Raw genomic sequence first — 24,591 nt, forward strand, 5'->3', positions numbered from 1 at the left:
AAATTCATCTAACAGAAATAAGTCTTTGAGTAAGTGCCATTTGCCTACTGTGGAAAATACTTTATTTGGTGGCAATGTTGAAATATCCACTAGGGATCATAGCTACTTACTGCAGTAGAATCAAGGAATCCTGTTTCCCCCTTCAAAACCAATGGAAAAGTTGCTACTTACCCTAGGTATTCTTTCTTTGTAAGGACAATGACAATGCATTCTCTTTCAGGGTAGTTCAGCTATTTCTCCATCAGCAAAGTGGTTTAATCCTCCACTTTAACTGCTCAGGTGAGAGGGTCCTTTTGCATCTCAAAGAAACCTTTGTGGCAATATTTTTCACAAATAAGTAACACACTAACTCTATTGTTAATATTGTTTTAAACTAGTCTTTGGGAAGAGAGAGAGCAAGGCGCTTCTAACAGTAAAAATTAATGTTTATTTATCAAAATCTCCACTTAAAATCATGTACTCAAAGCTGAAGTGCTGTATGTTTTAAAATTTTCGGTTATAGAGAGAATATTTTCCATTCATGAAGTTACCTTTAGTAGATTTTTAAAGTCCAACTTCCACAGGATCAGACTTTCCTCCTTGGAAATGTTCTTGAACCAGTAATTTTACAAGTCTCATAGTTGAAAATTTTCTGTTGAATAATTATTCTGTTATCATCACAATGACTTTTTATCCTATATAGATGTTGTCATAATTCTTTATTGGCCTTATTGAAAAAAGATATATATAATTGCTTGTATTTAATATAAACACATTTGTGTGTGCTTGTGTGTGAAAATTAGGCAAACAATGGAACCCTGTTGAACGATTCACATTAAAATGCAGTTAAATAGGAACATGTATGAATACATAAACATATATGTTAATATGAGAACTATCAGAGATTCACTGAAGCACAACTGAGTCAACATTTAATATCTCATTTTTTTCCCTAAATGTTTTGAATCTTAAGAAAATATCTTAAAAGTAGGAAGTACTCAGACTCAATATTTTACCAGTGACTTTCAGAGAGGCTGAAACAGGGTTTATGAAGAAGCCAAGTGTTATGATTGATTGTCTTTAAGCAGCAGCTAAAGTTACATGGATAAATATACTATTAGTGTTTGTGTTATTGCTTACTATTGACTAGGTCTCTTCATTATACTCCTGAGAATCATGTACTTAAACAATAGAAATAACAGCAATAGCATCTGTTTACCAATAGGCAGATCAATCCTGGAGCACAAGACTTTAAATATGCATGAGACAAAAAAATGACTGACTGGGTTATTAGTATTCCAATAAAATGTCCACAGCTAAAAGCAGGAGAAATGCACACATTTTAATAAGTTTTGAGAGGCCAATTTGGCTGATATCAATGTACATTTGAAGGCTATTGTGAGTTCCTTTTTTTTTTCTGTGCTTGTTTCATTTTTCTGTATAAAGAAAAAGTAAACCAGCATGTAGTTAAGAGGAGTAGTGGGTATTGACATTCAGACAATTTGTGTGTTCTTACAAATGTGTTTGATTACAACTGCTTCAAAAGTAAAGTATCCCAGATTTTCAAAAGTTTATTTTAACTTTGAAGACTAGACAAGGTCATACTGATTTTACAACATCCTACATGATTTAAGTATATATACAAAGAAAAAAACCAACATTAGAGTATTACACAGCTTGAAAGTTTGCAAAGGTTGTGTCTTTGTTATTTCTGTACTTACTGACACATCAGATGCCAGCAGTGAATATTATATTTCATAATTTGTTGACTAGTACCTTAAGTCTTCAAAATTCACATAAACCCTTATGAAGCCATTCAGAAAGAGAAAGTCAACCCTAAAATTAGAATTAGTGATTATGATAAATGCTTTTAATAAGACATAGATAAACTGGATATGTTTAAAATTGTAATTTCATAGATTATAAAATTAGCATATTATAGTTACTTAATATGGTGAAGGCTAGGTGATTCTTCTGTGCCTTGTTCTTATGAGAGTTTCCTTGTTTTACTGTGAATTTAAATAAATTTGCTTCACTTTGTCATTGATACAAATGACACAAAAGCTACATACTATTTCACAATAATTATTAACATTTCCACATGTGGGAATCCCTTTGTTGTCATTAATTTGGGGCATCATGGGATAAAGAGATATCCCACGATATGTCATGTTGGTGAAAAACATATAGAGCAGAGAGAAAATGCACAAGCAACAGAAAGCCATTTGTATGTATTTCTAAAAGGTAACAAAATTTTAACAAACTCCCTTTGAAAAATTTTTTTTAAAAAAACTACCAGTAAAATAAAATTAAAACAAACATCATAAGAATCCATGAATAATTTTGAGAAAGTAAATCATTACAAAAAATTACTCATAATTTTAAGGACTCTGAAAAGAATCAAGAATTGTACATAACCTGCAAGAGAAAATGGCTAGAAATTTGGTGGGACAGTAAATCTTTAAAGAAATAAGGGCCATTGGCTACATAGTGAGTGTGTGTATAGCTTGGGACCTAAGCAATTATTTGTAACATGACCTTAAAATTTAGCAAATTAAAAATACTTACTTAAATTCCTAATTTAAAGTTATCTTAAAAAGATGATATTGATGGCATGGCAATTTTGTTTTTGAAAGAAAGATGCTAAAAACTGATCACCATTTCAGATGCTTCAAATCAACAATTTTATAATAAGAGCCTGAAGTAGAAAGCATGTGGGCATAGGACAAATACGTGGCCAGCCAGTCCTAATTTTGCTCTTATTAAAAATGCCATTATGATTGATTGACTTTCTCTTTAAATTCACTATGATTGAAGACCACTCCATATATACATCATCAAGAAATGCTGTTAACACATGGACAGACAAGACAGTAACAACATTCTAGTGGCTTCTGTTATGCAGCACAAATAATAAGGAAAAAAGAACTTAGCAGTGTTGCACAGGACGTCAATGTTTTGTACACATACCATACTTTCTTTTTCAGGACACAATTTAAAACCCCAGTAATTCTGTGTCTAAGCCTTATAAAACAAATACTTGTAAAGCTTATAAATTAGATGTTGAGGACTTTCATGGAGGCAGTGTGAGCCTTAATTTGAGAGAATGGCAATGAAACCTCATTATCAATAACAAATCATTATGATAATTGCTTATTATTTTTTCAGGACCTTTGAAGCAAAATAGATAGAAATCAATTTTTACCCTGAAAATGGTTTTTGTCATTAGTAAACACTTCTCTTCTCACAAATGTCTATGCACTGTGCTTTCCTGAGAAACCACCACTAATTTCAAACCTCAATGAAATTCTAGTTTCACAGGAAGTACAGAGATGAACAAAGAAATGATGAATATGCTTGGCCAAGTTATGCAGCACTATGTCAATATTTGCTAAAAAAAAAAGTAGACAAACAATTTTTCTATTATTTTAAAGTAAAGGCTATGGAAATACCATCAAAACAAAGATTTAAATTTTGTCTTAAAGAAACAATGTGATTTTGTTGTTAATTTTGCAAAATGGTAGTATTGAGGTCTTTATAAAGGAAATATTTGGAGATTACATAGTTATAGCTTCCTTCAAAAACAAGAGAATTGCAGATTCAATCTACTGATACTAAATATGCTCAATCTACTGATAATCATGTTTCATATATATGTGTATATATATGTGCGTGTGTATATACACACACACACACACAAACATGATACTTCTTTTAGGCAAGTAATAGGACAAAAGTCAATTGGGAAAAGTATGGACTTACTTATTCAGGCAATATATAATATATAGAATAGCACTAAGAGAAAGATCACATAATCTCTGATTAGAGAAGTAAGATGAGAATTATAATTTCAGTTAGTATTGCATGTTACAGATTCTTCTTCAAATTTTGGTTATAAACTCTGACAGTGTTTGTCAGGCACAGGGAAATAATTAGGATAATATAGATTCATTACAGAAGGGAAAAAAAACTTATTGCTAACATTGCAGTATTCTTTTTATAGGAATAAGTTGAGTATTGATTATGAAAGCTCTAACAACTCTTGCTTTTATTTGATAACTATGAGATTTTTTTTACCCTTGCTATCAAGAGTGCTACTTTCTTTGCCTAATATATTTCAACCAGTATGAAGAAGTCAGAAAACAATGCGAAAAGTAATTCACAGCTAATGTGATGTTGCTTAAGAAATTTAAATGATAAAAATCAAATTAAACCTTTGAAAAGGCAGGCTTAGACCTCCTTAAGAAGACAGTTAATGGCCTACCGTAATTTCATGAAAAATTCCATTCAGTTTCCGATAGACTTTGCAGAGTTCATTCCGTGGAGATACTTTTAGGGAAATAGGGAGGAGGGTTGTGGGCTGTGGGATCTCCTCACTCCTCCTCTGTGCAGCCCAGCAGCTCAGACCGCAGCGTGATCCTCCCATACCAGGACCAAGGAAGGATCCTTATGTGCCGTGCATAGATAGGAGGGTCGATGACGTTTTTTCTGTGGGTATCATTGTCAAAATTGCCCTGGAAAACCTAGTAAAGATGAACAGACTATCAATCATATGGCCTTTTTTGGGGGAATTATTTTTATTATTTTCTTGTTTGGATCATTTTTCTCATACGTGAGATCTGATAACTAATCATGTTATATTTTTCGAGACATAATGCAGCTTCTTTTTAATGATCATTTTTAAATTGACTAGCCAATGAATGTTTAAAGACTTAAATAAGTTGAAAATGTATTTCAACTGTCTGAGGCAGGAATACATAGATTTATCATTTTTATGGTTTTTTTTTAAAAGGTCAGGTTTTTTCTTTTTTTAATGCAACAGATATTTATTTTTTGCTTCTGTCACAGGCTGCTGTTGGTTAGCTTGCTGAAGGTTGTCTCTTCTAAGGAGTGATTCAGAGATCCAGGCTGTTGCAAATTACCACCAGTATCTGAAAAACGTGGCATCCACACTCACAAGGGGCAACGAGAGAGAAAGCTGTTAGATTACACAGGATGTTTGAAAAAACAGGTATGGAAGCAGCTTCAATCATTTCTGGATACATCTCATTGACATTAACTAATTATATGACCTCAGCCCAACTGCAAAGGAGGCTGGGAAATGGAGAGGAGCATAACGGTCTCTATCACAATGTCTTTGGCTTACTTCTCACATAGAGAACAAAATTAACCCATTATCAAGAGAGACAACCACAATCAATGCTAGTAACTACTTTTTTCTTGCCTTGTCTATTAATTCCTGGATCCATACAATACTCTTGTGACCATTGTGACCTATAATATTCTGACATGTTGGCATCCCATGACTTCTTCATACTTCTTTTGTTTCAATGCTTTTTTTGAGGTGTTTGTTTATGTCCATTCTTCTCCCAAGAGGCTTTTACAGTAAACTTTGAGAAGTGCTTGCTTTAGAAAAAAATAAAACAAAATCGGCAGTTGGCTGTTGGCACAGTGTGGAGTAGTGGCGCGTGGTCTGAATGACTGAGTTTTTCATATGTGCTTACTTTTGCTGTGAGCACTTGGACTGCACCTAGACCCAGACTAAAAGGTACACCATCTCCCCTCCTTCAAAGAATCATCATCCAAGGACCTACCAGAGACCACAAGAAAACATGGGGAGAAGCTATCAGCATACATATGACAAAAATTGAAGTTAATAAGGATGGAGACAAGATGGCAGAGTAGAAGGATGTGAGCTCACCTCTTCTTATGAAAACACCAAAATCACAGCTAACTAAACAACAACTGACAAAAAACAAACAAACAAAAAACCTGCTGGAACCTACCAAAATGGATATTCTACATCCAAAGACAAAGAAGAAGCCACAATGTGAGGAGGAGCCTGTGAGAATCTGGTTTTGAAGGCCAGCAGGATTTGACTGCAGGAATTCCATAGAACTGGGAGAAACAGAAACTCCACTCTTGGAGGATGCACACAAGGTCTCGTGCACACAAGGACTCAGGAGAAAGGAGTGACCTCCAAAGAGACTGGGCCAGACCTACCTGCTAGTATTGGAGGGTCTCCTGTGGAGGCAGAGGGCGACTGTGGCTCATTGCCAGGACAAAGACACTGGCAGTGGCAGCTCTGATGAGTACTCATTGTGTGAGCCCTCCTGGAGGCTGCCATTTCCTCCTCACACCTAGCCTTACCCAACAGCCTGTAGGCTCCAGTGCTGGGTCTCCTCAGGCCAAACAACCACCAGGGTGGAAACACAGCTCCACCCATCAGCAGACAGTTTGCTTAAAGTCTTCCTGAGCACAGCCCTGCCCACCCACCAGTGGTCAGGATCCAGTCCCTTACACCAGGAAGCCTGCACAAGCCTCTTAGACAGCCTCATCCACCAGGGAGCAGAGAGCAGAAGCAAGAAGAATTACAACCTTGCAGCCTGCAGAATGGAAAATGCAATCAAAGGAAATTAGACAAAATGAGATGGCAGAGGGATATGTCCCAGATGAAGGAACAAGATAAAACCCCAGAAGAACAACTAAGTGAAATGCAGATAGGCAATCTACCCAAAAAAGAATTCAGAGAAATGATAGTAAAGATGATCCAAGATGTTGGAAAAAGAATGGAGGTACAGATAAAAAAGATGCAAGAAATGTTTAACAAAGACCTAGAAACAAACAGAGATGAATAATAGAATAACTGAAATGAAGAATATACTAGAAGGAATCAATAGCAGAATAACTGAAGCAGAAGGAATCAATAGCAGAATAACTGAAGCAGAAGAATGGATAAGTGAGCTGATAGACAGAATGGTGGAAATCACTGCTGCAGAACAGAATAAAGAAAAAAGAATGAAAAGAAATGAAACAGCCTGAGAGACCTCTGGGACAACATAAACACACCAACATTCACATTATAAGGGTCCTAGAAGGAGAAGAGAGAGAGAAAGGACCTGAGAAAATATTTGAAGAGATAATAGCTGAAAAATTCCCTGACATGGGAAAGGAAATAGTCACCCAAGTCCAGGAAGCACAGAGAGTCCCAGGCAGGCTACACCTAAGGAGGAACACACCGACACATAGTAATCAAATTGACAAAAATTAAAGACAAAGAAAAAAAATAATGAAAGCAACAGATAACACAAGAGAATTCTCGTAAGGTAATCAGCTGATCTCTCAGCAAAAACTCTACAAGCTAGAAGGGAGTGGCACTATATATATAAAGTGAGGAAAGGGAAGAACCTACAACCAAGAATACTCTTAACCAGCAGGGCTCTCATTCAGGTTCAACAGAGAAGTCAAAAGCTTTACAGACAAGCAAAGCTAAGATTTTTTAGCACCACCAGACCAGCTTTGCAACAAATGCTAAAGGAACTTCTCTAGGTGGAAAAGAAAAGGCCACAACTACAAATGAGAAAATTATAAATGGAAAAGCTCAGAGGTAAAGGCAAACATACAGTAGAAGTAGGAAATCATCCACACACAAATATATCAAAGCCAGCATTCGTGAGGAGAGTACAAATGCAGGATACTGGAAATGTACTTGAAATGAAAAGACCAGCAACTTAAAACAATCTTGTTTGTTTATATACAGACTGCCTTTATCAAAACCTCATGGTCACTGCAAACTGAAAATTCACAATAGGTACACACACACAAAAGAAAAATGAATCTAAACACAACACTAAAGTCAGTCATCAGATGACAAAGGAAGAGAACAAGCGAGGAAGGGAAGAAAAAAGACCTACAAAAAGAAATCTAAAACAATTGACCAAATGGCAGTAAGAACATACATATCAATAATTACCTTAAGCATAAACAGATCAAATGCTCCAACTAAAAGACATAGACTGGCTGAATGGATATAAAAGCAAGACCCATATATATGCTGTCTAAAAGAGACCCACTTCAGAACTAGGGACACATACAGACTGACAGGAGATGGAAAAAGGTATTCCATGCAAATGGCAATCAAACGAAAGATGGAGCAGCAATACTCGTATCAGACAAAATAGACTTTAAAATAAAGACTGTTACAAGTGACAAAGAAGGACGCTACATAATGATCAAGGAATCCAAGAAGAAGATATAATAATTGTAAATACATGTGCCCCAAACATAGGAGCACCTCAATATATTCAATATATAAGGCAAATGGTAAAATCTATAAAAGGAGATTTAACACCCCACTTTCATCAATGGACAGATCATCCAGATAGAAAAATCAATAAGGAAACAGAAGCCTTAAGTGACACATTAGAACAGATAGACTTAATTATAGGACATTCCATCTGAAAGCAGCAGAATACACTTTCTTCTCAAATGTACATGGAACATTCTCCAGGATAGATCACATACTAGGAAACAAATAAAGCATTGGTAGATTTAAGAAAATTGAAATCATATCAAGCATCTTTTCCAACTACAAAGCTATGAGATTAGAAATCAATTACAGGAAAAAAACACGAACACCTGGAGGTTAAATTTGGTAAAGTTACAGGATACAAAATTAATACACAGAAATCTGTTGTATTTCTGTACACTAACAATGAAAGATCAGAAACAAGAATTAAGGAAATAATACCATTTACTATTGCTTCAAAAAGAATAAAATACCTAGGAATAAACCTACCTAAGGAGGCAAGAGACCTGTATTCCAAAAACAATAAGATGCTGATGAAAGAAACAGAAGATGACAGAAACAGATGGAAAGATATACCATGTTCTAGGATTGGAAGAATCAATATTGTGAATATGACTACACTACCCAAGGCAATCTATAGATTCACTGCAGTCCCTATCAAATTCCTAATGGTATTTTTCACAGAACTAGAACAAACAATTAAAAAATATGTATGGAAACATAAAAGACCCTGAATAGGCAAAGCAATTTTGAGAAAGAAAAACAGAGCTGGAGGAATGAGGCTCCCTAACTTCAGACTATACTACGAAGGTACAGTTATCAAAGCAATATGGTACTGGCATAAAAAACAGAAATATAGTCAATGGAATAGAATAGAAAGCCCAGAAATAAACCCATGCACCTATGGTCAATTAATCTATGACAAAGTAGGCAAGAATATACAGTGCAGTGGAGAAAAGACAGTCTCTTCAATAAATGGTGCTGGGATAAATGGACAGCTACAAGTAAAAAAATGAAATTAGAACATTCTTTAACACCATGCATAAAAATAAACTCAAAATGGATTAAGGACCTAAATGTAAGACTGGATACTATAGTACTCTTAGGGGAGAACCTAGGCAGAACACACTTTGACATAAATCGCAGCCGTATCTTTTTTAATCCATCTCCTAGCATAATGAAAATAAAAACAAAAATAAACAACTGGGACCTAATTAATTTTAAAAGCTTTTGCGCAGAAAAGGAAACCATAAACAAAATGAAAATATAACCCACGGAATGGGAAAAAATATTTGCAAATGCTGTGACAGAAAAGGGATTGATCTCCAAAATTTACAAAGAGCTCATGTAGCTCGATGTCAAAAAAACAATCGGAAGATGGCGGAAGAGTAAGACGCAGAGATCACCTTCCTCCCCACAGATACATCAGAAATACATCTACATGTGGAACAACTCCTACAGAACACCTGCTGAACGCTGGCAGAAGACCTCAGACCTCCCAAAAGGCAAGAAAGTCCCCACGTACCTGGGTAGGGCAAAAGAAAAAAAGAATAAACAGAGACAAAAGAATCGGGACGGAACCTGCACCAGTGGGAGGGAACTGTGAAGGAGGAAAGGTTTCCACACACAAGGAAGCCCCTTCGCGGGCAGAGACTGGATGTGGCGGAGGGGGGAAGCTTCGGAGCTGAGGAGGACAGCGCAGCAACAAGGGTGCGGAGGGCAAAGCGGAGAGATTCCCGCACAGAGGATCAGTGCCGACTGGCATTCACCAGCCCGAGAGGCTTGTCTGCTCACCCGCCAGGGCCGGCGTGGGTGGGAGTGCAGGGAGAGGCATGGCAGCATGAACACAGCCTGCAGGGGGTTAGTGCACCATGGCTAGCCGGGAAGGAGTCCAGGGAAAAGTCTAGACCTGCCAAAGAGGCAAGAGACTTTTTCTTACCTCTGTTTCCTGGTGCGCAAGGAGACGGGATTAAGAGTGCTGCTTAAAGGAGCTCCAGAGATGGGCGCGAGCTGCGGCTAAAAGCGCGGACCCCAGAGACGGGCATGAGATGCTAAGGCTGCTACTGCCACCACCAAGAAGCCTATGTGCCAGCACAGGTCACTCTCCACACCTCCCTTCTGGGAAGCCTGTGCAGCCCGCCACTGCCAGGGTCCCGGAATCCAGGGACAACGTCCCAGAGAGAACGCACAGTGCGCCTCAGGCTGATGCAATGTCCCACTGGCCTCTGCCACTGCAGGCTTGCCCTGCATCTTGCCCCTCCCTACCCCAGGCCTGAGTGAGCCAGAGCCCCCGAATCAGCGGCTCCTTTAACCCCGTCCTGTCTGAGCGAAGAACAGACGCCCTCCAGTGACCTACATGGAGAGGTGGGGCCAAATCCAAAGCTGAGCCCTGGGAGCTGTGAGAACAAAGAAGAGAAAGGGAAATCTCTCCCAGCAGCCTCAGGGGCAGCGGATTAAATCTCCACAATCAACTTGATGTACCTGCATCTGTGGAATACCTGAATAGATAATGAATCATCCCAAATTGAGGAGGTGGACTTTGAGAGCAAGATTTATTATATTTTCCCCTTTTCCTCTTTTTCTGAGTGTGTATGTGTATGCTTCTGTTTGAGATTTTGTCTGTATAGCTTTGCTTTCACCATTTGTCCCAGGGTTCTATCCGTCCTTTTTTTTCTTAATAAATAACTTTATTTTATTTTATCTTACTTTATTTTCTTTTCTTTTATCCTCTATTTCTTTCTACTTTTTCTCCCTTTTATTCTGTGCCACATGGATGAAGCTCTTGGTGCTGCAGCCAGGAGTCAGTGCTGTGCCTCTGAGGTGGGAGAGCCAACTTCAGGACACTGGTCCACAAGAGACCTCCCAGCTCCACGTAATATCAAATGGCGAAACTCTCCCAGAGATCTCCATCTCAACACCAACACCCAGCTTCACTCAACGACCAGCAAGCTACAGAGCAGGACACCCTATGCCAAACAACTAGCAAGACAGTAACACAACCCCACCCATTAGCAGAGAGGCTGCCTAAAATCATCAGTCCACAGACACCCCAAAACACACCACCAGACGTGGACCTGGCCACCAGAAAGACAAGATCCAGCCTAATCCACCAGAACACAGGCACTAGTCCCCTCCACCAGGAAGCCTACAAAACCCACTGAAACAACTTTAGCCACTAGGGACAGACACCAAAAACAACGGGAACTACGAACCCGCAGCCTGCAAAAAGACGCCAAACACAGTAATATAAGCAAAATGAGAAGACAGAAAAACACACAGCAGATGAAGGAACAAGGTAAAAACCCACCAGACCTAAGAAATGAAGAGGAAATAGGCAGTTTACCTGAAAAAGAATTCAGAATAATGATAGTAAAGGTGATCCAAAATCTTGGAAATAGAATAGACAAAATGCAAGAAACATTTAACAAGGACCTAGAAGAACTAAAGATGAAACAGGCAATAATGATCAATATGATAAATGAAATTCAAAATACTGTAGAAGGGATCAATAGCAGAAAAACTGAGGCAGAAGAACAGATAAGTGACCTGGAAGATAAACTAGTGGAAATAACTACTGCAGAGCAGAATAAAGAAAAAAGAATGAAAAGAACTGAGGACAGTCTCAGAGACCTCTGGGACAACATTAAACACACCAACATTCGAATTATAGGGGTTCCAGAAGAAGAAGAGAAAAAGAAAGGGGCTGAGAAAATATTTGAAGAGATTATAGTTGAAAACATCCCTAATATGGGAAAGGAAATAGTTAATCAAGTCCAGGAAGCACAGAGTCCCATACAGGATAAATCCAAGGAGAAACACGCCAAGACACATATTAATCAAACTGTCAAAAATTTAATACAAAGAAAACATATTAAAAGCAGCAAGGAAAAAACAACAAATAACACACAAGGGAATCCCCATAAGGTTAACAGCTGATCTTTCAGCAGAAACTCTGCAAGCCAGAAGGGACTGGCAGGACATATTTAAAGTGATGAAAGGGAAAAACCTACAACCAAGATTACTCTACCAAGCAAGGATCTCATTCAGATTTGATGGAGAAATTAAAACCTTTACAGACAAGCAAAAGCTGAGAGAGTTCAGCACCACCAAAACAGCTTTACAACAAATGCTAAAGGATCTTCTCTAGGCAAGAAACACAAGAGAAGGAAAAGACCTATAATAACAAACCAAAACAATTAAGAAAATGGGAATAGGAACATACATATTGATAATTACCTTAAATGTAAATGGATTAAATGCTCCTACTAAAAGATACAGACTGGCTGAATGGATTCAAAAACAAGACCCATATATATGCTGTCTACAAGAGACCCACCTCAGACCTAGAGACACATACAGACTGAAAGTAAGGGGATGGAAAAAGATATTCCATGCAAATGGAAACCAAAAGAAAGCTGGAGTAGCAATTCTCATATCAGACAAAATAGACTTTAAAGAGACAAAGAAGGACACTACATAATGATCAAGGGATCGATCCAAGAAGAAGATATAACAATTGTAAATATTTATGAACCCAACAAAGGAGCACCTCAATACATAAGGCAAATACAAACAGCCATAAAATGGGAAATCGACAGTAACACATTCATAGTAGGGGACTTTAACACCCCACTTTCACCAATGGACAGATCATCCAAAATGAAAATAAATAAGAAAACACCAGCTTTAAATTATACATTAAACAAGATGGACTTAATTGATATTTATAGGACATTCCATCCAAAAACAACAGAATACGCATTTTTCTCAAGTGCTCATGGAACATTCTCCAGGATACATGATATGTTGGGTCACAAATCAAGCCTTGGTAAATTTAAGAAAATTGAAATTGTATCAAGTATCTTTTCCACAACAATGCTATGAGACTAGATATCAATTACAGGAAAAGATCTATAAAAAAATACAAACACATGGAGGCTAAACAATTCACTACTCAGTAACGAAGTAGTCACTGAAGAAATCAAAGAGTAATCAAAAAATACCTAGAAACAAATGACAATGGAGACACGATGACCCAAAACCTATGGGATGCAGCAAAAGCAGTTCTAAGAGGGAAGTTTATAGCACTACAATCCTACCTTAAGAAACAGGAAACATCTCGAATAAACAACCTAACCTTGCACCTAAAGCAATTAGAGAAATAACAAAAACACCCCAAAGTTAGCAGACAGAAAGAAATCATAAAGATCAGATCAGAATAAATGAAAAGTAAATGAAGGAAATGATAGCAAAGATCACTAAAACTAAAAGCTGGTTCTTTGAGACGATAAACAAAATTGATAAACCATTAGCCAGACTCATCAAGAAAAAAAGGGAGAAGACTCAAATCAATAGAATTAGAAATGAAAAAGGAGAAGTAACAACTGACACTGCAGAAATACAAAAGATCATGAGAGATTACTACAAGCAACTCTATGCCAATAAAATGGACAACCTGGAAGAAATGGACAAATTCTTAGTAATGCACAACCTGCTAAGACTGAATCAGGAAGAAATAGAATATATGAACAGACCAATCACAAGCACTGAAATTGAAACTGTGATTAAAAATTAAAAATCTTCCAACAAACAAACGCCCAGGACCAGATGGCTTCACAGGCGAATTCTATCAAACATTTAGAGAAGAGCTAACACCTATCCTTCTCAAACTCTTCCAAAATATAGCAGAGGGAGGAACACTCCCAAACTCATTCTACGAGGCCACCATCACCCTGATACCAAAACCAGACTAAAATGTCACAAAGAAAGAAAACTACATGTCAATTATCACTGATGCACATAGATGCAGAAATCCTCAACAAAATACTAGCAAACAGAAAGCAACAGCACATTAAAAGGATCATACACCATGATCAAGTGGAGTTTATCCCAGGAATGCAAGGATTCTTCAATATACGCAAATCAATCAATGTGATACACCATATTAACAAAATGAAGGAGAAAAGCCATATGGTCATCTCAACAGAAGCAGAGAAAGCTTTTGACAAAATTCAACACCCATTTATGATAAAAACCCTCCAGAAAGTAGGCACAGAGGGAACTTTCCTCCACATAATAAAGACCATATATGACAAACCCACAGCCAACATCATCCTCAATGGTGAAAACCTGAAAGCATTTCCACTAAGATCAGGAAAAAGACAAGGTTGCCCACTCTCACCACTCTTATTCAACATAATTTTGGAAGTTTTAGCAACAGCAATCTGAGAAGAAAAGGAAATAAAAGGAATCCAAATCAGAAAAGAAGTAAAGCTGTCACTGTTTGCAGATGACATGATACTATACATATAGAATCCTAAAGATTCTACCAGAAAACTACTAGAGCTAATCAATAAATTTGGTAAAGTAGCAGGATACAAAATTAATGCACAGAAATTTCTGGCATTCCTATACACTAATGATGAAAAATCTGAAAGTGAAGTGAAGAAAACACTCCCATTTACCACTGCAACAAAAAGAATAAAATATCTAGAAATAAACCTACCTAAGGAGACAAAAGACCTGTATGCAGAAAATTATAAGATACTGATAAAAGAAATTAAAGATGATACAAATAGATGGAGAGATATACCATATTCTTGGATTGGAAGAATCAACATTGTGAAAATGACTCCACTACCCAAAGCAATCTACAGATTCAATGCAATCCCTATCAAACTACCCTTGGCATTTTTCACAGACATAGAACAAAAAATTTCACAATTTGTATGGAAACAGAAAAGATCCCGATTAGCCAAAGCAATCTTAAGAACTAAAAATGGAGCTGCAGGAATCAGGCTCTGTGACTTCAGACTATACTACAGAGCTAATCAAGACAGTATGGTACTGGCACAAAAACAGAAATATAGATCAATGGAACAGGATAGAAAGCCCAGTGATAAACCCACACACATATGGTCACCTTATCTTTGATAAAGGAGGCAGGAATGTACAGTGGAGAAAGGACAGCCTCTTCAATAAGTGGTGCTGGGAAAACTGGACAGCTACATGAAAAAGTAAGAGACTAGATCACTCCCTAAAACCATACAAAAAATAAGCTCAAAATGGATTAAAGACCTAAATGGAAGGCCAGAAACTATCAAACTCTTAGAGGAAAACATAGGCAGAACACTCTATGACATAAATCACATCAAGATCCTTTTTCTCCCACCTCCTAGAGAAATGGAAATAAAAGCAAAAATAAACAAATGGGACCTAATGAAACTTAAAAGCTTTTGCACAGCAAAGGAAACCATAAACAAGACGAAAAGACAACCCTCTGAATGGGGGAAAATATTTGCAAATGAAGCAACTGACAAAGGATTCATCTCCAAAATTTACAAGCAGCGCATGCAGCTCAATAACAAAACAACAAATAACCCAATCCAAAAATGGGCAGAAGACCTAAATAGACATTTTTCTAAAGAAGATATACAGACTGCCAACAAACACATGAAAGAATGCTCAACATCATTAATCATTAGAGAAATGCAAATCAAAACTACAATGAGATATCATCTCACACCAGTCAGAATGGCCATCATCAAAAAATCTACAAACAATAAATGTTGGAGAGGTTGTGGAGAAAAGGGAACACTCTTGCACTGCTGGTGGGAATGTGAATTGGTACAGCCACTATGGAGAACAGTACGGAGGTTCCTTAAAAAACTCCAAATACAACTACCATATAATCCCACAATCCCACTACTGGGCATATACCCTGAGAAAACCATAATTCAAAAAGGGTCATGTACCAAAATGTTCATTGCAGCTCTATTTACAATAGCCAGGTGATGGAAACAATCTAAGTGTCCATCATCAGATGAATGGATAAAGATGATGTGGCACATATATACAATGGAATATTACTCAGCCATAGAAAGAAATGGAGTTATTTGTAGTGAGGTGGATGGACCTAGAGTCTGTCATACGGAGTGAAGTAAGTCAGAAAGAGAAAGACAAATACTGTATGCTAACACATATATGTGGAATCTAAGAAAAAAAAATGTCATGAAGAACCTAGGGGTAAGACAGGAATAAAGACACAGACCTACTAGAGGATATACTTGAGGATATGGCGAGGGGGAAGAGTAAGCTGTGACAAAGTGAGAGAGTGGCATGGACCTATACACACTACCAAACGTAAAATAGATAGCTAGTCGGAAGCAGCCGCATAGCACAGGGAGATCAGCTCGGTGCTTTGTGACCACCTAGAGGGGTGGGATAGGGAACATGGGAGCTAGGGAAACGCAAGAGGGAAGAGATATGGGAACATATGTATATGTATAACTGATTCACTTTTTTATAAAGCAGAAAGTAACATCATTGTAAAGCAATTATACTCCAATAAATATGTAACAACAACAACAACAACAACAACAACAACAAACAACCTATTCAAAAAATGGGCAGAAGGCTTAAACAGACATTTCTCCAAAGAAGGCATACAGGTGACCAAGAAGCACATGAAAAGATGCTCAACATCACTAAGTATTAGAGAAATGCCAATCAAATCTACAATGAGATATCACCTCACACCAGTCAGAATGGCCATCATCAATGTCTGCAAACAATAAATGCTGGAGAGGGTGTGGAGAAAAGGGAACCCTCCTACACTGCTGGTGGGAATGTAAACTGTCACAGCCACTACAGAGAACAGTATGGAGGTTCCTTAGAAAAACTAAAAATAGAGCTACCACGTGATCCAGCAATCTCACTCCTGGGCTTATATCCAGAGAAAACCATGGTTTGAAAGGATACATGCACCCCAATATTCACTGCAGCACTGTTTACAATCACCACAACATGGAAGCAACCTAAATGTCCATTGACAAGGAATGGAACAAGAAGCTGTGGTACATATATACAATGGAATATTACTTAGCTATGAAAAAGAATGAAATAATGCCATTTGCAGCAACATAGATGGACCTGGAGATTATCATAGTAAGTGAAGTAAGTCAGATAGAGAAAGACAAATATCATATGATATTACTTATATATTACTTATATATGGAATCCAAAATAAAATGTTACAAATGAACTTATTTACAACACACAGACTCACAGACTTAGAGAATGAACTTACTTATGGTTACCAGGGGGAAGGGATAAATTGGGAGTTTGGGATTGACATATACACATGGCTATATTTTAAATAGATAATCAACAAGGACCTACTGTATAGCACTGGAAACTTTGCTCATTATTCTGTAATAACCTAAATGGGAAAAGAACTTGAAGAAGAATAAATACATGTATATGTGTAACTAAATCACTTTGCTGTACACCTGAAACTAACACAACATTGTATACTCCAATATAAAATTAAAAAACTGAAGCTAGTAAATGTAAGCATATAAGGTATGGTAAAAAGGAAGAAAAAAAAAAGAAACAAAACCAGAACACTGGGATCCTGATAGGAATGGCATTAAATTTTAAATTACTTTAAGAGAAATTAATGTATTTATAATATTTAAACTTGAACATTTTACCATTTTTAGCCTATAGATTCTAAACATTTATTATTCTATTTTATATTTATATTTTTTCTTTGTTCAACTAGTATAGTGAAAATTTCTTCAAAGTTTTCTCTTTTAACTTTATGAGGCATCTTACAATTGGAAGATAATTTTTAGCTTGCTTGAGATCGAAACATGCCTACATAGTCAAAGAGAAACCTGAAAATTAAATTCCCCAAAGGGGAAAAAAGAAAAGAAACTCCATTATCTCATGACAGAATATTTAACCGATATCATTGAACATTCTGAAATTAAGGGGAATGTTTTAAAAATGGCCTTCTTCAGTTGGTTCAGTCTCACATGATCACAAAAGGTCCCCTGGAAAGACAAAAATAAAGATATTCTTCTCTAAAGCTCTAGAGAGTAAGAGAGTATGACACATTAACAGACACAACAGACAAGAATGCGGTAATCTTTCTGCTGGTTCCATGGAAAGATTATGAGCCATTGAGGGTGAATGCAAAGTGCCATCCCCATCTTGTGGGGGAATAATTTTTCAACTTGACACAAAATATATCTCAAAGGCTGTTTCTGAATAAATATTTGAAGAAGGGAATACTGAACTGTGCCAAGTCTAGAATTCATCATCCTGGCATAACTGAACCTATGTTCTTTTAATACGAATTTTACCGTCAGCAATGTTCTGGCTTGCCCTGACCAAAAAGGAACTAGTTTTGGACTGAAATGTGTTAGTAAATAACAATGTCTCTGTTAGCAAAAGCTCACATGTATAGGATATACCATGCAAACACTCACCAAAAATCTTGAGAGATGTTGTCATTGCAACAGCAGAAAATAAGAGAGTACATTGTATGGTTTCCAGACAATCTCTCTGACGTATGGGTTCAAATGCTTCACTGAGACTGGTGTTAACAACTTAATAGAGAATCTAAAATCCAATTTCATAGCCTGGCTAGAGAACTTAATGTATATGTTTGGCATAATAGAGTTTAAATTCATTAACTTTCATTGCAAATCTGCAACAGTTCAAAATATAGTGTTTTCCCACTTTTGGGGAAGGAAATACAGGAAGAAATAATTTTCTTTTAAATCACTGGTCTTCAGCACAAGTTTCAATACGGAACTATCAATCCCCAAAGCAGTAGTTGAATTATTAGTTATACCTATCTCTTTACACATAATGGAGAATACACAGAGGGAAAGAACAGCAGCTCTGAAACTACATACAGCTATGACATTTCTGATTTAATGTGTGAAAGTTATAGATATTTGAGTGCTCATTAAAAAAATTAAATGAAGTTTCATAAAACAGGATAATTAAAAAACCAAAAATACCCATAGAAGGACAGCCTAAATCTGTATTGGAATCAATCAAACTAGGCTCTAAAAGTACTAAAACTATACTTTCATTTTTGGAGGTCTCTCAGTGATGATACAGCAGAGAACACAAGGCACACATTTGCAACTTCTAGCATGACATCTTGTGCTTGCTGTGCAAACATGTGGCACATGTGCTGTTTCTTGTCTTCAACACTAGGAAGATCCTGCTAAAGTATGCTATTTCAATGCTTTACCTGGCAAAGGAGTGCAAACTCAGTATTTTTAGTTAACTTTATATAAAATCTATAAAAATTCTGGAAAAGTGCTTTCACATACACATTTTAGAGATTTAAGCACCTAGATTGAATTCAAAGTCTGAAAAGACTGATGGAGAACATTAAATCTCCATATAGAAGGGAAAACAGTGAACCTGAGAAAGAGTTGGGGAGTTTTTAGAAAGAGTATACCCCTGTTTACAATAGCAAAGACATGGAAGCTACCTAAATGTCCACTGACAGAGGAATGGATAAAGAAGATGTGGTACATGTATACAATGGAATAGTACCCAGCCATAAAAAGAATGAAATAATGCCATTTGCATCAACATGGATGGACCTGGTGATTATCATACTAAGAGAAGTAAGTCAGAGAAAGACAAATATCATATGATATCGCTTATATGCAGAATCTAAAAAAAAAGATATAAATGAACTTATTTACAAAACAGAAACAGACTCACAGACACAGGAAACAAACTTATGGTTACCAAAGGGGAAAGGAGGAGGGAAGAGGGATAAATTAGGCATTTTGTATTAACATATACATACTACTATATATAAAATAGATAACCAACAAGGACCTACCATATAGCAGAAGAAACTATACTCAATATCTTGTAATAATCTATAAGGGAAAAGAATCTGAAAAAAAGTTTTATATATATGTATGACTGACTCACTTTGCTGTACCCCAGAAACTAACACATTATAACTCAACTATATTTCAATTAAAAAAAAAAGAGTATGCATAAGTTTCAGTTTTAGGAGGAGGCTTAGCTAATTAGCTGGTAACAAGTTTGCTGAGATACTCAAACATGATATGCTTAGGAGTCTCTCAGGTTTTTCCCAACACATGGGACCTGGACAAAAAGGAACTCAAGGTACTTTGGAGAGGCTTCTATAGTTACAAACCAGGAGAAAAGAGAGAATAATGAAACTGCGTCAATGTGATTGAGATCTTGGATTTGGTTTTCTTATGTCAACTCTCCTGTGATACTAGATAAAATTCAAATCAGATTGTAGTGAGGATTCAGATCTCAACACAGAGAAACTATCAGATAAAATAAAACAATTAAACGTTGCTAGAAGCAATATTTTTTGTAAGATGAAGCTCGTCATTCTTTGGTAGGGACAATGGTCTGTTCAGGCCAGAGTAGCCATTATCAGTAGCAAGCTCCCAAGCATCACGGAGGAAGTCAAGGTTATCCTCCATGACTCAGTCAGCGGGCTGGGGCACATCCCCCATTCTTTTAGCAGTCATGTGCTATGACTCTGCCTTTCACAAGTACTGAGAAATCCTTCGGGGATTTCTTGCACATACTACTTATTTACTAAGTCATCAGGTTTGTAAAGATGTACTTCTTTCTAATATTTGTCTTAAACTTAACTCATTAAAATTTTTTTTAAATTTATTTATTTTTGGCTGCATTGGGTCTTCGTTGCTGCATGCGGGCTTTCTCTAGTTGTGGCGAGAAGGGGTTACTATTCATTGTGGTGCACGGGCTTCTCATTGCGGTGGTTTCTCTTGTTGCGGAGTACGGGCTCTAGGCACGTGGGCTCAGTAGTTGTGGCTTGCAGGCTCTAGAGTACAGGCTCAGTAGTTGTGGCACACAGGCTTTGTGGCTCCGTGGCATGTGGAATCTTTCTGGACCAGGGCTCGAACCCGTGTCCCCTGAATTGGCAGGCGGATTCTTAACCACCATGCCACCAGGGAAGCCCCTCATTAAAAATTTTAAAGAGATTCACATTGTTCTAACCTTTTGGATTTTATGTTCACATCATCCAAATAGGCAAGTGGTTTTAAGCATTTTTTTATAGTCTCCCTGAGCTCTTCAAGGCTAACAGGTCATTATTTTAGCAAGGTCTCAGGTGACATCGCTTTATCCCTGTGGCCTTCTGGTTGTCCCCTTCTAGATTTCATTATTTCTCTTCTGATATGTAGAGACTAGAACCATATTTGGGATTCCAGATATTGTGGAAATAAAAGGGTTGAATCAAGCTATCTCAAGTTTCCTCTATTACTTGCATTTGCATTGTTAATGGTGTCAAACATAGCACTGGCTTTATTGAGTATACCTGTACACAGACCTGAGGTCCTTAACAGAGAAAGGACAGAGATAACCCATTTCCCTAGGGCAACATGTGTGTGTGTACTGGGAGGGGGTGCAAAAGCTAAGAATTCTTTACTTAGCGTATATAATTTCAATTATTTGTCCTTTCATCCAGAGTGCATATAAAGAAGTTCGAAAAGAAAGTCTTTTCTAGCTCTCATCCGTGAAACACTTTTTATGGAATTCTGTCCATACAATGGAAGAATCTGAGACTTGGAAGAGAAGGCATAGATCTGCTAGTGCCAACTTCCCTCTCTAACATTTCTGACATGGAACTTTCAGCTTATCTGTGGCAAGCCTCAGTATAACAAAGCAGGTATGTATTTAGACACTTTGAAATACTGCCTTCTTATTAGGCTGAAATATGCCTCTTTCTAACGTCCATCTATCAATCTAGAGCTTTATTCTCAACAAGCATAGAAGTCTAGCTATCAAAAGAAAAACACCACTGACATATTTAACAATAACACAAACCTTTCAAACTCAAATTCAACGCTTTAGGCTAATCATTCACGGCTCCTTAAGAAAGTCCACAAGTTAGGTGATTTTCAGACTTATCTTGATTTCATTCCATTGGATACCCTCTGGTTTAACTGTGGTTCTATTAAAGTGTGGTATTTGCTTGGACATAGTACCTAGTTATTATACCAACGGCTCAAAAAATAAAGCATACCTTTGCTGTAGATACAATGCTTCTATCAAAACAGTCTAAGATTTAAAACTATTATATTACATTTTGGGTCATGGTGGATTGATTTATGGTCAAATAAATGCTGAATTTTTTCATAACATTTTTCTAAAGCCAGAATTTCCCAAATTTCTTGCTTGTAAAATGGATTTATAGGGCATGTAGAAATTTACATTTATCCCAAATTCATGTAATTGAATTCATGGCATTTTAAAATTAGCAATTCCTAGTTAAAATTATGATCTATTTTAAAAATAGTAGAAATTTGGTAGATATTAGGATTTAAGTATCTATTTCATAAAGTAACCATTTATATATTATGTGAGCATGAAATCTGATTTTTGTGGGTGACATAGAGGACTTATACTTACTAGTTTATGGTTCTGCATCATAAAACTCATTTTTATATACTTCAACATTACTTGAAGTTTTTGGACTGTTAAAAATTTCAGAGTTACAACTTGAATCAATGTGCTGATTTAAAGTCTTATGAAAAATTTCACAGAATTAATATGCACAAATGACGTTAAACATATATTTATCCATATGGATAGTGTTTATAAGAGGCTTCATTTGCTTCTGATGCTATGACTAGATTACTAATATGCTTTAGGCTAAGCTGCATTTTAAGTTATATCCTGCTTTGCCTTATATTGGAGCATTCCAAAAATCAAAACTTTTCATTAAAAAAGCAAAATAAAAATTGTTTTAAAATGTATAGAAAATTGCTTTGTAAAAGTTTCAGTGAGTGGTGTAAATCTGCATCACGTTTAAAAAAATCTTATTGGAAGTTTTGCACTTTGTGAAACTTCTCTTAGTGACTGGATATAAAAAGTTTGAACAAAGTTTGATTCTTGTATCTGACATAGACTCTAGCTATTATTCAGTGAATTCAATTTTCTAGGAAAATTTACCAGTACCCTGAAACCATTTCATGATTGAATGGCTGGTATATCATTCTTGATGGTTTTCTCTGCGATCAATTCCACTAAACCAATGAAAATCTGTAACAAAATTAGCCTAAATATAAGTACATTCTTTCAGATTTAATAAGGAAACAAGAAACAAGTATCCAGGTAAATTCCAATATTCTAGGAAACGTTCCTTGGAAAATAGTGTATATTGAGAATCACTTTCTAAAAAGTACACCAAAGCGGGGGAAAAGGCTTTTGTTGGAAAGAGTAGATTGTTAACAAGAGTCTACATTGATTATCAGTCTGCAGAAGAATAAGCTGGGGGATGAGTCCTCACGATAGTACATCCCAACAGTGCTGCAGCAAAAATCCTCATTGGCAGAAAGGAATAGGAAGCTGTCAAAATGTCTTCTAACCCAAAGCATCTTGAATAAAACGATTGCCCTCCAAAAGTGCAGATGAGGTAAGGCCATAGCCAACAGAAACAGTTTGTCAGCAGGCAAATATTCTGTAGTTCAGGATTGTTGAATCTAGTATAGTCACAGTGTTTGCACATACACATCATTCCAGTAAGGGTTGTACAGTTCATACAACTTTGTGTAATATAAGTGTGCAGTGAAAGATTAACTTTATCCAAGGTGGCGGGGTGGGGGGTGGGGGTTTAATCTTTGCCCTCAACTCCTGGGATGATAATCTCTATAAATCCTTGGAAAATCCTGCATGATAAGAGTGTCTTTGTGTACATGGGGGTCTTGGGTCACACAAGATAGCCCATGATAACAATGTGATGTATGGTGGGGGCTATAAGCCACCCTGACCCACTGGAGGGCTGGAGACTAAACTTAGCCTTGCAGGTGGTCAACCATGTCTATATGATTAAGCGTCAATAAAAACTCTGACCATCAAGGCTGAGGTGAGCTTCCCTGGTTGGCGATACATGATTGCTGAGAGGAGTTACCACTGTCCAAGCCTCCACCGAGAGAGCAACTGAAAGCTCATGTTTGGAATTCTCCCGGATTTTGCCCCAAATGCCTCTTCTCTTGGCTGACTTTTATCTGTATCCTTTCACTGCCATAAACTTAACTACGAATATAATAGCTTTAAGTGAATTCGGTGAGTCTGTATAGTGAATTATCACATCGGAGGTGGTCTTGGAGATCTCGCAACTCTCAACTGATGTCAGGAGCGAGGGTGGATTGGAAACTCGCAACTTTGCACTGAGTAATTGATGTTGAAATGTTATAGGTTCCACAGGGCTTTTTGATATTTGCAACATTCGTTTGTCTGAAAGAATTGTGTCCAACACTTCCTCTACATCATATGCCAGGCCTGCGACAGATACTCAGGCTTCAAAATTAATTGTGAACTTTTTTTTCTGATTCTTTGAATAAATCCTGACATAACAAGCTATTAAAATGTATTTATCGTGGTCCTGCGTACACTTTCTAAATCCTCCACTCTTAGTTTCTACTCTCTATTTTACTCACTTTTCTTAATTTCTAGATGATATTTAATTCTTATGGACATAATATTATAAACACAGCAAACAACTGCATTTCTTTAATATTGTTTCTCCAAAGGTTTATACGTTCTTTGGAGAACATTACTTTGGCCTTCTATGGGGATTAATTTGAAATCCCCTGAGAAACTACAGTCCGGTTTTCTGAAAGCTACAGAGCATGGTGACATATATAATTCTGTACCATATTTCATACTGGCTACTAATTTTT

The 24,591-nt window shown here is 36.9% G+C and overlaps 1 protein-coding gene across 2 annotated transcripts in view; it reads right to left on the reverse strand.

Annotated features, from left to right (window-relative positions):
• Window positions 1-1,307: 1,307 nt before the first annotated feature.
• The window catches only part of EDIL3 (EGF like repeats and discoidin domains 3), a 423,483-nt gene continuing 400,199 nt past the window's right edge, over window positions 1,308-24,591 (reverse strand). For both annotated transcript variants that reach the window (XM_079918353.1, XM_079918354.1), the window contains one exon: window positions 1,308-4,502. In XM_079918353.1, the coding sequence (XP_079774479.1) occupies window positions 4,353-4,502 (150 nt within the window). In that variant the 3' untranslated portion in view covers window positions 1,308-4,352. The remainder of the gene's footprint in view (window positions 4,503-24,591) is intronic.

Source organism: Stenella coeruleoalba, assembly GCF_951394435.1.
Source record: "Stenella coeruleoalba genome assembly, chromosome: 3".
In the NCBI taxonomy this organism is placed as follows: Eukaryota; Metazoa; Chordata; class Mammalia; order Artiodactyla; family Delphinidae; genus Stenella; species Stenella coeruleoalba.